At 44.5% G+C, this 14,662-nt stretch overlaps 1 protein-coding gene across 7 annotated transcripts in view; it reads right to left on the bottom strand.

The window, feature by feature from the left end:
- CASP2 (caspase 2) overlaps positions 1 to 14,662 on the bottom strand; it is a 31,169-nt gene that overhangs the window by 9,647 nt on the left and 6,860 nt on the right. For 4 of the 7 annotated variants that reach the window (XM_034786784.1, XM_034786753.1, XM_034786758.1 and 1 more), the window contains exons 3-9: positions 12,974 to 13,141; positions 11,948 to 12,029; positions 8,026 to 8,070; positions 7,753 to 7,847; positions 6,859 to 7,035; positions 4,566 to 4,694; positions 4,207 to 4,297 (exon numbers count right to left, since the gene is read on the bottom strand). In XM_034786784.1, the coding sequence (XP_034642675.1) occupies positions 4,207 to 4,297; positions 4,566 to 4,694; positions 6,859 to 7,035; positions 7,753 to 7,847; positions 8,026 to 8,070; positions 11,948 to 12,029; positions 12,974 to 13,141 (787 nt within the window). Of the gene's footprint in view, positions 1 to 3,615; positions 4,083 to 4,206; positions 4,298 to 4,565; positions 4,695 to 6,858; positions 7,036 to 7,752; positions 7,848 to 8,025; positions 8,071 to 11,947; positions 12,030 to 12,973; positions 13,142 to 14,662 lie in introns of those variants that run through there. The other 3 variants (XM_034786782.1, XM_034786770.1, XM_034786776.1) reach the window with 3 other exon arrangements.

A 14,662-nucleotide genomic window follows, 5' to 3' on the forward strand; every position in this document is an offset into this window, starting at 1 on the left:
ATATGCTTGTTTTGTTAAAATATTATATGTTTGCTGTTAAAGAGAAAGAATCCAGAATACATAACGTTGTTTTAGTTAAATAAAAATTTAAATGTCTGTCTGGTGATGTTCGCCTCCTACTGCAAGATGGCAAGAAAATCCTCCAAATTTTAATGATTAACCTGCTAAATTGGAGAATATTTATGAAGTCATTGGGAGGTGAATTATCTGCTTCAATTACCTTTGGTAAATGAAATAACTAAATCATCATTCATTTTCTGATATAGCTGTAAAACTAATCTGAAAAGTTTTCAAAATGAATCACTTAAATGTATAGTGTGTACTTTCTAAAAATGAAACCTACATCTATCTCTGAGTTGTGAAGAATATGTATTAAGGTTATAACAATCAACAAGAATGCACTTTTATGTAGAAATCCATGATTAAATAGAGTCTTCTTGACTAGTGTTTTAAATCATGATTTAAATCAATTTGATTTAAAATCAAATCCACCCTGATCCTATTCTTTATGCATCAAAGCATCTTGTTTGTTTTTTAAAACAAACAGCTGCACATTGAACAGAGGTCATCACTGAGCTGTCTATAATGCTGCCTAGGTCCCTTTCCTGAATTGACACAGTTAATTTAGAACCCTACAAGGCATATAAGTAGTTTAAATTTTTCCCTCTAATGTGCATTAGTTAGCATGCATCAACACTGAATTTCATTTGTCATTAAGTTACCCGTTCCCCCAGCTTGTTTTCTCCCAATTATTAGTCAGGCATTTACATTAAGCAGATGTTAACAAAAACCAGAAAAATTAATAATTTTAAATTGACTAATAAATAAATAAAGCTGTCTTCTCAATTGCTAAGGTTTCAGTCTTTGTATGGTCATACCCTAAATACTCTCTAGTCATCTTTAAAGACCGAAGACCTCGCGCAAGAACAGGGTAGATGAGGGTAGATATTTCTAATGGAAAAATAAGTGCAGGAGGAGAGGGGCTGGACGAGATGCTTTAAAACAAAAAACCTTTCAGAACTTCTTTACATCAGAAAAAATTTTAAAAGGGTACAAGCTCCTTTTTAAAAAAAACATTTGCAGGTAACTCAGATGCATTTTCACTTCTGTACAAGAGAGCATCTGCTGGCACAACACAGGAAAATGTTATAATCATACAAAAATCTTACTGTATGTAGTTTCTACATCTACTACAGCATAACTTCAAGTCTTTATGATACTTTAAAAAAAGATCATCTGAACACCTTTTTGCCCAAACATTCGTATTTAGGTCCAGTTACAAAAATTTCTTTCAGAGATTTGGGAGATTTTCCAAGTCTGAATTAAATTCACCAAACTCAAATGGTGGACTTAATTTTGCTTAAACACTCCCACCTCCAGACATGAGCTTTCAGCCCAAAAGGAAAATTTGTAAGGAAGTTACAAGCAACAATGAAGAGGGGTAGAGACTTCAACAGGCATCTTCAGACTTCATTGCCACTGACAAAGACAGAAAGACAGCTTGTACGACAGATGCTCTACAGAGAGGCTGTGCTGGATTGTATCATAGCAACAGGGCCAAAAGGAGGATATCACTTGGGAAGGGTCCGCATGCTGTAGGGCCATGTTGGAGTTATGAAGGGACCAAGAAGTGAGAAGCATGGAGAAGAGGTAAGTGTGATGGCGACAGCACAGTAGAGAAAAAGGAGACAGCTACAAGATTAAGAGGAGATTGGAAAAGGGGCAATGAGGCCAGTAGGAGACTGTGGTTTTGTCGACATTGGTGGCAGCATGTGGGGTACATGTAATATTATTTCTGGGGGATTTCCAAGCCAAAAAATTAAAAATTCTACGCACAATATTTTAAAATACTGTATATTTTATTTGTCAAAACACCACAATATAATCATGCCAGTTTCAATTATTTTGGTAATTTATTTCAAAATATCTGTCAGCAAGTATGTCTGTAACAATACAGACCAAAAAAGAGATTCTAGTAATTTTTTTTTTATTACACAAATAGATTCCTTACTAGGCATATTAATACAGAACTTTGAGTAATCCATTTAAATTACAATACCAAATTTTATTTCCTGCACCTGTCAGAAGCAGTGAAAAAGCTTGTGGGAGTCAGAGGTAACGGAGGAGCTGAGGGAGAGGGAAGGAGCCTGGAGTGAACCTGGAGGGTTGTTGGGTGTGGGTGTGAAGTATAGAACAGGGTATTTTTTTTTGGGGGGGGGGGGGGATTGTTAGGGAGTTGGGGAGCCTCCCCCATGTAGACCCCAAGCCTCTCCCATTCAGTCAGGCACATCTGTCCCTGTCCTGGCACCCGCCGTCCATTCCCATGGGTGTCTGCAGCTGCCTCCCGGTGTCCCTGCAGCCCCTCTCCCCCCATCCTTATGTGACCTTGCACCCCCACTCCCATTCAGCCCCTGGTTCAAGGCTGTCACCCCACTAGCTCCTGAGCCTATGCCCCAGTCTGTCCCCACCCCACACTAGCCATTCTGAACCCCCCCCCAGTGACACCCCCCAGAAGCCCCATGTGCCCCACTCTGTCCTAACCTGACTCCATGGGCAGGGTGCTGTGATGAACTCCTCCTCTGGGAGTAATGACAGGCAGCTTCACACAGCTGTGAAAAGCAGGCTGTGGTGTGGAGTTACATCTGGCAATGAAAGGCAGCAGGGAAAGGCTCCGGCAGCTCCACCTGCCAGAGCCTTTCCCAGCTGCCTCCCCACTGCACAAGCCTTTCCCTGTTGCTTCAGCCTTTCACTGTTGTGGGGAAAAGGCTCCAGCAGTGGGACACTACACTGCTAAAACTGGGAGGCATTGCTTGGGCATGTAGAGAGCTGCACAGGGTATACATCCTAAGGTTCAGGCAGGTGTCTACTCACCTAAGCAGTGCCATATCAACTACTCTATTTGTGCTAGGGGTGTGTGCAGTGTATATACTCTACATGCTGCCATAAGAGTAGACATAGTGCATGGATGGAAAAAGGAAAGCACTTTAGGAACAGAAGGAGACAAAGAGGTGGGAAGAGACACGGATGAGGGTTTGGGGCTAAGTTCCTGTAAGATGCGCAGCGGGCTATCAAAGCAGGCCCCTCTGCCAGCCAGCCCCAGCCCAGGCCCGCCAGAGCTGCCGGGAAGAGGAGCCCCTCCCCCAGCCCAGCCCAGGCCTGCCAGAGCTACCACATCCCAGAAGAGGAGCCCATCCCCCAGCCCGGCACAGCGCAGGCCCGCCAGAGCTGCCGCAGCCGGGGAGAGGAGCCTCTCCCCAGGCCCAGCCCAGGCCCACCAGAGCTGCCGGGGAGAGGAGCCACTCCCCCGACACAGTCCAGCCCAGCCCTGCCCTGCCAGAGCTGCCATGGCCCAAGAGAGGCGCCCCTCCCTCACCCCTGAGCTGCTGCAGCGAGAGGGCTGGGGGGAATCCTCTCTCCCCACTGCAGCCCAGAGGCAGCCTGCACCCCAAACCCCTCATCCCCAGAGCCTGCACCCCAACCCTCTGACTCAGCCTGAGCCCCCTCCTGCACCCCTCATTCCTGCCCCCCTAGATTCCACACCCCCAGCCAGAATCCTCATCCCCCCTGCATCCCAATCCTCTGCTCCCTCCCACACTCCAAACTCCTCAATCCCACCCCACATCACCTCCATATTGGTGCACATAAATTCATTCCGTAATGGATGTAAAAAAAATTAGAGGGAACACTGGTTTGGGGACCAGAAGGGAGGTAAGAGGAAAGGGCTCCGACATTAGAAGAAGCCAGTTCTGGGAGCTTAGGATAGGGAAAGAGTAGATAACAGCTCCAAGACATAGGGGGAAGGGGAGGAGGGAGAGGAGCAGAATTTCAGACAAGACTTGAGAGTACAGATGCATCACTCCATACTGCACAGGGATTTATGATATCATTATATGCCCCTATTCCCCCATGCAGGCACAGCAAGAGAAAGCCCCAAGTAGAAATGCCATGATGGAACTTGCCATTCCCAGGGTGCTGTGGGGTCTGTGATTCAATGCACACACCCCATGCAGAGTGAGAGGCACTTACAGAGCAACAGAGGCAGCAGCAGGGTAGAGGGAGGTGAATGTGGGTTCCGCTTACACCTGAGAGAAGCAAAGAGGAGAGTTGACAGCAAATTGGATGGGAAGGTGTGTGTGTGTAAAACCCAGAGTCCAGCTTTAATTCTGTGCCAAGTATCTGGCCCTCATGATCCCTGGCATCACTCACCTCCACGACAGGCCTGAATGAAGAACATTTTGGGCTTGTTCTGGAGACTTGGGCAGTTTGCATTATCAAAGAGCCTGAAAATCTCCTGCAACTGTGAGAAGAAAGAAGAGAACTAAGCACATCCCCATGGTACTTCCCCCTTCCTTCCATATGTGCCTCCTCATTACCACCCAATTTCCCATAGTTTCCCTTTATGCTTCTTACATGCGATTCTTCTCAGTATTACATTGAGTTCCCCACCAATTCCCAACCACTCCACATGTGCTTCCAGCCTCCCATTACCTGCTTGCCCTGCCAATATCCCTCCCCCCAGTACTGCTTCCTAAAGCTATGGAAGGGGTTAGTATGTAGGAAGGTACCTGCAGTAACTTGCCATCAACTCCATAGATCCCACCCTCGATGCCATGCGAGAGTAGAGCCACAATGCAGGAATCCACATCTCGGTGAGCTGGCAGCTGAGAGAACATCTGCAATGCCTCCTGCATCTCCTGGAGGGAGAGAAACACACTCAGTGGTCCCTTCAGAAAGGGAAACGAGTGGAAGGAGCCATGTGATACTCCTGGGGGAATTCTGTGCCACTGTGCATGCAGAATTTGCACAGAAATTAATCCTTTTTGTGCAGAATTTTCTTTTCCTCCACAGAAATGAGCTGCTGGCTGCCACTAGGGGCCGCTGGACCTGGCAGAGCACAGCTTGAAAATAAAAAAAGACACTGTCAGGGGGGAAGAGGGAGGGAGCACACCCTGAAAGGATGCAGCATGCAGGAAACTCCACATAGGCCCGGGATCCAGCATCAGGCTTGTTCTCCGTCTCGATCCCTGGGCTCTGAGGGGGAGGGTGTGCAAGTGTGTGGGTGGGAAGGCGGCGGGCCTACAGGTAGGGTCTGGGGATTCGGGGGTGCGTACAAGTGTCTGGACTGGGGGACACACCCCACAGCTGGGTTCTGGGGGCGGAGGGAGTGTGGGTGTCTAGCTCCCCTACTGGGCTCTGGGGGGGAGGGAGAAGAGAAACAGGAACTGGGTTGTCATAGGGGTTTCTTTAACTCTACTCCTGGAGGAATTTGTGTGTGTACTGTTACCTGTCAGCAGCTGTGTCTGTATTTTGAAATAAATTACCAAAATAATTGAAAGTGGCATGATTATATAGTGTTGTTTTCACAAATAAAATATGCAGAATTTTAAAATTATTGTGCACAGAATTTGAATTTTTTGACACAGAATTCCCCCAGGAGTAGTGAACCACAAACCTAATTTAAGGGGGAGGAAGAAATATTCTAATACTTTTAAACAGCAGCAAAATGCCCTTATTTCTTTAGTATCTTTCATTCCCAAGGATCCAAAAACACTTTGTAGGCTCTACATAGGAATCACTCAACCACTTCTGAAATTCAGCTGCCTTAAGTGTGAGACACAGACATTTAAGAGATAAGAAATTCCATAGACAATTACCACTGCACAGGGAGCTTAGGTTGACAGAATATAATTTGCCAGAACCTGGTCAGGATACTGGGGCAGCTTTTGGGATAAGTGCCCATGGTAACTCAGGTACTTAGATACTAACAGTGATGAACATGGTAGAACTGCCAAGTATCAGAGGGGTAGCCAGGTTAGTCTATATCCACCAAAACAACGAGGAGTCCAGTGGCACCTTAAAGAATAACAGATTTATTTGGGCATAAACTTTTGTGGGTAAAAAACCCCATTTCTTCAGATGCATGGAGTGAAAATTACAGATACAGGCTGTATCTGTAATTTTCACTCCATGCATCTGAAGAATAAATCTGTTAGTCTTTAAGGTGCCACTGGACTCCTTGTTGTTTCTATGGTAGAACTATTTACAATGGATGGATCTTTAATAACCATGAGTAGACAGGTCTGTGGATTTGATCTGTTATCCAGAAAATGGCTTCTGGAGCAGCACAGCACCCCTTAGTGGGCATCATTTGGTTCAGTACCAACTCAGAGGGAAGAACACTCCTACTGAACTAGCAAATGAGGAACAAGTTTGCTGAGGAGACAGAAGTCTACTGGCAAGACCATAGGCCTGGAAGTCAAAAGACCTGGGTTTTAAGAGAGCCTCTAACCTTAATTTCCACAAGACTTTGTGCAAGTCACTTCAGTTTACAAAATGGGTTAGTACTTCACACCCTCACGGTGAAGTTTAATCAGTGAATATCTGTGAGGTTCTACGAGATCCTCAGAATGGAATAGAGAAATGCTGATTATTTAACCAGAACAAAAAAAACCAACCACGTCCTTTGTTAACATTACGTTAAGCTTGTTGGAGTAACAAATGTTAGGGAAAAAAAAAAAAACAATACTACAGCTGCAGTTAAACCCCCAGCTTTACTACTGAAGAGTATGACAGTAATAAGGTAACATCCCTAAAGATCTGAATCCTTCACAGACCATATATTCTCCAACACAAATATTTATATGGAAACATTAATCTTAGACCTTCCATACAGGGGCTCTCAAACACTATCATATTGTCAACCATATCCTAATGGAGAGAGTGTCTCATTGACACCACCCCTTATCATTACCCAGCTCCATCCTTCCCTTCCATTGACTCTCAGCTTGTCCTCAAGACACCAATGCAATAGTTACAAGCCCCCAACCCCCTCTCTAGGCAGCAAAGGAACCTCCTCACCTGCACAGTTTGATCATGCAGGACAGTCACCCTGTAGCCAAGGTGCTTGAAGAGCATCTCCAGAGCAGTGTAATCCACATCTCCACCCGAACGGAACTCCAGGTCCTTCTCACTGCTGAAATGCATGTTGCTGAGCACGAGTGCCAGGCCTCGGGGCTGTGATATCAACTTATAAGCCTGTTAACAACAGAGAAGGGCAGAAAATAAGTAAATCCAGCCATGTGGGAAAAGAAATAAAGTTACAGAGTACTACACACCCATTCCATTATTGTGATGAGATGTGCATGACCTTTGGGACACAAGAGATGCAAAGGTACAGATAGAGAAACGATCTTGGGCTAGAAACACTCTATTTGGCTTCCTATATGGGGTGAAGGCTCCATCATTCATAACAGGTACTAAGACATACAGACCACCATGGAGGATTAGGTGCTTCTCCCATAGGATTTGTACGGAATAGTCATCCAGTTCCTGTGAGCCTGGGGAGCAACTCCTCCCTTTCCAGCTGAGACAAAACGAAAGCAGCAGAGTTTGTCAGCCCCAACACAGATGAAACACATGTGCATGGACTGACAGGCACACGTAGTTGTGAATGCTGGCATAAAGAGTGAGACTGGAACAGCTGTCTCAAGAAGTTCCAGGGGCATGGGTTTGTAGCACAGGATTATGACACTGATCCAGGGTTTTCTTTGACTCTTGCTGGTGGGAGGCACATGAGGTGGACTATGGCGGGTAACACCTTTGAGTTACATGTGCGTCAATATGTATCTACAGCCCAAAAATGCATTTTTTCTTCACCAAGTCTGCTTGTGGAGTGCTCTTTCTTCAGCTCATCCAACCATCCCACCTGTAGGGGCAAGTACTCCCTCAGTTCCTGTCCCACCAAGTACTCACCAACGCTTGGTGAGCATGATAGAATTCTGGGGTGCATGGCTTCACCGGAATGCAAGGAGGACCATCTCCATTATCCAAGGAATGCTCCATCAGCTCTATTTGAGAGATACAGAAATCAGCAATGAACAAACGAAAGTTCTGGCTGCAAAACACATTTAACATGGAATAGCTACTTAGACATAGTATACAGTGCTTCGCATATTGAAAGCGCTGCACAAAATGTTAACTACCTAATGTTAAAGTGTGGTTCTACTGTAAGATGTTTCCACTCACCTTTCATCCAGTAGGTCAGCCTCTTGTGGGTATTTGGAGTCAGCACTGTGACATGAATGAGAAGTTATTACTGCTTTTACTGCTGTTTGCCCTGCACAGACAATACTTCTCAGAGAAAGGAACTGGAGCCTATTGCTTCTTGTGCATCAACAGAATTGTTTACCAAGTTCCAATCAGTTACATCCATGCAAACCCATTAAAGGTAACTGGGTTGTGGACAAGTGACAGTTTAAGTTATCAAGCTGGGCTTTCTCCTCCTCATCCATCACCACCAATTATGCCTTCAGTGACACTCATGCAATCCCATTGTTTTTAATGGCTTTTGTATCAGAGGAATTAACTGGAACTGCACAACAGGGAAGGGAACCTAGATCACGCCTTCTGAGCTATGCTGTTTCTGCAGCAGGAGAAAAAAAAGCAGTAGAATCTTTGCAGTTATTAAAATGAGTATATATGACTGAATAATACATATAGGAAGCAGTCTCCCAAGAGATCATTTTTAGTCACTTTTCAGTCACCTGCAGCAGGACTGGGATCCCATAATATGGCAGAACCAGCTGCCATAATAGTGGGAACAGGTAAAATGTATTTTGTTGCAGGCGTATTTTGTTGGGTGGGCAAAAAAAATAAAAATAATAAAAACAGACTGTGGTAATTTTCAGGAAAACACTAAATCTCTTGTCAGTTTACTAAAAGTAGCCTATTCAGGAAATTGCTAAATATTTTGACTGAGCCTCTCTCTCTCTTACATATGTTTATCTCCTTTGCCCGAATCCCATGTAGTACACCGGCTCAAGTCTGGTCAGAGAATCACACTCACAGGTTTTGTTGTTCTGTGATGTCACATACTGCCACTCACAGGCGCCAGCTTCTAATTTTCCCCAAGGGTGCTCAATCCCCATTCAGCCCCAGGCCCCACCACACTCCACTCCTTCCCCCAAGGCTCCATCCCTGCCCTGCCTCTTTCCGCCCCCTCCCCTGCTCCTCCCTCCCAGCACCTCTTGCACCGCATGCCACTGAACAGCTGCTCTGCTGCATACAGGAGAGAGGGGAAGGAGTTGATAAGGGGGGGGGGGGAAATAAGCAGGAGTGGGGGGAAGGGAGGGGAGCTTGGCTGCTGGTGGGTGCTAAGCACCCGCTAATGTTTCTCCATGGGTGCTTGGCACCTATGCTGTCACTGTTGTATCAGCTTACTGTCAGTTCTGTGAGCAGTTTTCCTGTGAATTTTTTTCAAAAAGCAACAGTAATCCTGATATATAAATAACTTGAATGGTACGTACGAAAGTTCTAAAAACGGTGCTTAAGCGGTTTAAACAATTCCAGTTTTGGGGTTTTTTTAAACTTACTTTTTATAATCATTAAAAAAATCTGCACCTTTTAAGGCAAAACAGTGGTGCAATTTGTTTTGACATTCCGTGTGATATATATAGAGATTGTCAGTGTGTCAATTAGAATTTCAGCAATGTAAAGGAAGTTTTTATTTTTTTAATTAAAAGTTTTTAATTCTTACATTTAAGCAAGGGATAAAAAGAGATATGATGTGCTAAGTTCCCTGTAAGCTGTGCGGCTATGCAGCAGCCTATTTAGCGCCACGCAGGTGTTTAGGGAACCCGCCCAGCCAGGACTTGCTGCAGCCAGGGGAGAGGCGCCCATAGGCACTGAAATTCCCCGCTAGCCGGGGAGTGCTCGAGCCCCCACCCCAACCCCTTCCCCAAGTCCCTGCCCCCGCCCCACCTCTTCCCCAGACCATGCCCCGTTCCCCTCTTCTACCTCCCAGAGCTTCCTACACACTGCAAAACAGCTGTTTGCGGCAGCGGGAGGCGCTGGGAGGGAGAGGAGTTGGTCAACGCGGCCACTGGCAGGTGAGAGGCGCTGTGGGAGGAGGGAGCTTGGCTGCCGGTGGATGCTGCTGAGCAGCATCTGCTAATTTTTCCTCTGTGGGTGCTCCAGCCCTGGAACACCCACGGAGTCGGCACCTATGGGGGCACCCACTCAGCCCCAGACCTGCCCATGATGTTTCATTCTATATTCTTTATGACAATATGCCTATGATATGAATATGACTTTATGCAAGATGGCTCATAGGACATATCATTGGAAAGGTTATGATCTACTGAATGTGATTATCCAATTTGTATGCCTCTATCATTTCTGTACCTGAAGTTAGGAATATTAACTATATATCTTAATCTTTAACTATATATCTGTATTTCAAATCTGTTACTTTGGGTGTCAGCCCCAACCAGCTTTTCAGGTACAACAATGGAAAAGCCAGACAGGGCTAATGGGCCATTAGCAGAGACAATGGACTGTGAAAGCACTTAGTCTTCTTGTGGACGCTGGAGACAGCCTACAGGCAATGGCTACCAGAGCCATGCAGAGTCTTGCGTCCAAGTCACCTGGTACTAGATACCCCTCCCTCCCCTTTTGGAATGGCAGTGTTTTTCCACTAGAAGACAAAGAGTTCCCGCCTTACACAAGAGCTATATAAGGCAGGGGAGTGACATGATTAGGAGTCTCCTCTGCCTCTCCACCCTAACTGAACTGGGAAAGAAGGATTGAGCCCAAGCTGGAAGGGCATCTAGCTTGTGAGTAATACTGAGGCTTCAAGCTGGAGACCACTGCATCTGCCTTTCAAGACTTTCTGTAATCTGCCTGCAACAATCTCTCCGGTGAGAAATTACTATTTGTAACCAATTTCTTTAGTGAAACAAGCTTAGTTTGCGTGTTTGGTTTTATTTCCTTAGGAATTTGCTTTGTTCTGTTTGCTACCCCTTTAACCACTTAAAATCTGCCTTTTATAGTTAATAAAATTTGTTTTGTTTCTTATTAAACCCAGTTTCTGTAATTTCAGGGGGGAGGGGGGGCAGAAGAGAAGTTGTGCATACTTTCCTCCACATTGAGAGAGGAGGTGGATTTCATAATATACCTTTGTGTCTGCACTCCAAGGGAGGTGGACACCTGAGTGCTTGGGCAAGTCCCTTAAGCTGAGCCTTCCCAAATCTGATCTCAGGTGTCTGTTTCGTTCTGCAGTTGGGTGTGGCCCTGCCTGTGTGTTTGCTGGAGGAGGCTTAATGACCTGGCTCAGCAAGACAGGTAAAAAGGGCCTCAGGTTGGCATAACAGGCGGGCTCAGTGGTATCTCAGCACATCAGATGGCATCCTAAGGGGTACAACCTGTCACACTGCATGGCTGGGGCAGGGGCAGCCCAGACCTGCTAAAGTCCATGCTAAGGTGGAACTGGGCACCAGAAGTGAAAGCAGGGAACCTGTCTGTTGGGGTACCATTAAAAGCAACTACATATCCAGGCCCTAAAATTGCACTCACAGAAAAATTTCTAATGAAGTTTCTTTGCAATGATTCACAAACAAAACTGGACTTTAAATTAAAAAAGTATTTAGGGCAGGGGTGGCCAACCTGTGGCTCCAGAGCCACATGCAGCTCTTCAGAAGTTAATATGCAGCTCCTTGTATAGGCACCAACTCCAGGGCTGGAGCTATAGGCACCAACTTTCCAATGTGCTAGGGGGGTGCTCACTGCTCAATCCCTGGCTCTGCCACAGGCCCTGTCCCCACTCCACCCCTTCTCGCCCCCTCCCCTGAGCCTGCCGTGCCCTCGCTCCTCCCCACCCCAGAACCTCCTGCACACCACAGAACAGCTGATCGGGAGGTTAGGGGAGGAAGAGGGAGGCACTGATAGGTGGGGCTGCCGGTGAGTGGAAGGTGCTGGGAGCAGGGGGAGCTGATGGGAGGGGCTGCTGGCATATTACTGTGTCTCTTTGGCATTGTACATTGGTAAATTCTGGTTCCTTCTCAGACTCAGGTTGGCCCCCCCGATTTAGGGGAAGGAGAGCAAGAAGTAGTCTATTTTGCCCCTTGAAGAAATGGCCAATTCAACCTTCACTATGCCATGGATTACTCACCACCAATCTGGCGTGGTCTCTTTGGTGAGAGGCAGGATTCACGAACTGGGAATGGGTCACTTGACTCATAATCTTGGCCCAGCTGCAAGAGATCATACAAATCCATGAAGTCACCAGTCAAAGATTCCTGTTAATCTGTCCAGTACAGAACTGTAGGGATTGAGTAATTGAATATAAAGCTTTAAACCTTTAGGTCACCAACTCTGATCCAGATCTCAGTCACAAGGAATGCATGGCTCAAGAGAATTAGGCTATGTTTTCTTTAAACTCAAGATCTCGTCCTCTCCATGCTCACCTAATCCCATCTGAATCCCCCTGTAGAGTTCCCGCTCCTCACATTCAGGATACCTTCTCTGGATTCATCTTTAATCTCAGCTATATGCCCAACTCAACCTCTCCCCATATTCCCCTCTTTTAGACTACTTTCAAAGGGTTTTTTTTTAAATTGTGCTGGTGCTTCCCCCTGCCCTTGCCTCTTTATGACATATACAGAATGCCTGGGAAGTGTTGTATTTTGACCAAAAGGATTTTTCTGCTTGTTTTTAACAATCAGGATTGTAAAAACTGGTCTTTCCCCAGTATAAAGTGCTTATTGAGAGATCTTATCACCTTAGTTAATATAGTAATGGTATTGGTATTGAATCTTTAACAAAGGCTTCCTTTATTCAAACATTAGCCACTGTAAATAAAAAAAGCAAAAACAAAATCCCTCCCTTCATAACAACTCACTTTCACCAGCTCTCTAGTCAGAGAATCTTCCAGCCTAGACAGGACCTAAATTTTAAACTTAAAAAAAAAAAAAAAAAAAAAAAACCCCACAACAAACCTTTTCAGGCCTTTATGCTTCTTCACAGTATATGAGTCCAATTCACATTATCCCCACAACCCTTTTCTTATCACTTATTACACTCAGGTTCTCCCCCAAAGCCAAAAGTTTCTTTTGTTTACATTCAAGGTACACCTGCCCTTCATGATCACATTTATTCCCAAATGAGTTCCATTTTCCTGATTTTGTAGTCCTCTTACCCTTGCAATCCCATTGTTCAGGCTGGGTATGGCGTTCAAGAGCATTTCCTCTAGGTGCTGCTGTTTGGTTTCTCGTAGAGCTTCACAGAAGGCTGAGAAGGCTGTGGGGCCCCTCTTGGGCAGCAGATTCAGTAACTCTACATTTTGGCTAAAGCTCCCAGCCTTGGCCTGGATCCACAGATAAGAAAATTAAGAAGCCAGAACAAAAAATCTCTCCAGAATTCATTAATTACATCTCAAAATGAGTTTCAAATCCTCTTCCCTCATCTGAAATGCTCCATCATCATGCCCTCTAGGCTGTGTATCTTCCATATTTTTCCTCTACACGATTCTTACCCCACCACTTCCCTGTACAGTATCTATCCTGTTCCTCCTTTATTCCACACTCTACGTTCAAACATAATTTCCATCATATCCCAACCACCCAGTTCCAGGTCCCATACATCTATATACAAATCCATCAGAAAATGTGTTAAGGAAACATTATGCTTATACTGTTAATTTGAAAAATGTTACAAGATGCTATACACAAGTATCTAAACTGGTAAGAAAAAAGAACTATGACATAGTATTTGAGAAATAGTATATGCTTGCATAATTAAAGACAAATGTAATAAGGAATGTTAACACTTGTAGGAGCATTAACAGTTTTTTGGATGAAATTTCTTAGGGTTTAAAAAAGAAAAACGGTAGGAATTAGAACCTCCATGTCATGGAAATTTATAACTGGAGTTCATCAGAATGGTCTATCCCACATACCTTATGAATGATGTCCAAAGGACTCTGCACTTCACTACATTTTTTACACTGTGCAGGTAAATTAGCTATACACATACATGCACATCAGCCTTCTGTAAGGTGAACCTACTATGAGCAGCAAACTACATAGTGAGATTTACTAGCACTTGACCTAATCAAAACCAATTTTGAGCAGGATACTCAGATTTCTTCTCCTTGCTAAATGTCAGCTATTGTTTTATCACTAATGCTGTTTTTTTAAAATAGGTCCACAGGAATATTTCTATAGCGGGGAATTTCTTTTCTCTCTTTGTAGTTCAAAACAGTGGAGCTCTTTTTGATCTACTTTTCAATTCGTTCCCTTTTAAGCCAGAGATGAAGCCCCAAAAACTCCAGCCTGAAAAGTGAAAAATTTGCAAAGTTATAGCAACTTTAGTTGCTTTAGTTTATAAGTAGGGCTGTTGATTAATCACAGTTAGCGCACACGATTAACTCAAAGTTAATCGCAATTGCAGTTTTAATTGCATTGTTAAACAATAGAATTCCAATTGAAATTTATTAAATATTTTTGGATGTTTTTCTACATTTTCAAATATATTGATTTCAGTTACAACACAGAATACAAAGTGTACACTGCTCACTTTACATTATTTATATTACAAATATTTGCACTGTAAAAATAATAAACCAAAGAAACGGTATTTTTCAATTCACCTCATACAAGTATTGTAGTGCAATCTCTTTATTGTGAAAACAACAAAGAGTCTGGTGGCACCTTAAAGACTAACAGATTTATTTGGGCATAAGCTTTCGTGAGTAAAAACCTCACTTCTTCGGATGCATAGAGTGAAAGCACTCTATGCATCCGAAGAAGTGAGGTTTTTACTCACGAAAGCTTATGCCCAAATAAATCTGTTAGTCTTTAAGGTGCCACCAGACTCCTTGTTGTTT

This window comes from Trachemys scripta, chromosome 1 (genome assembly GCF_013100865.1).
Source record: "Trachemys scripta elegans isolate TJP31775 chromosome 1, CAS_Tse_1.0, whole genome shotgun sequence".
Classification (NCBI taxonomy): Eukaryota; Metazoa; Chordata; order Testudines; family Emydidae; genus Trachemys; species Trachemys scripta.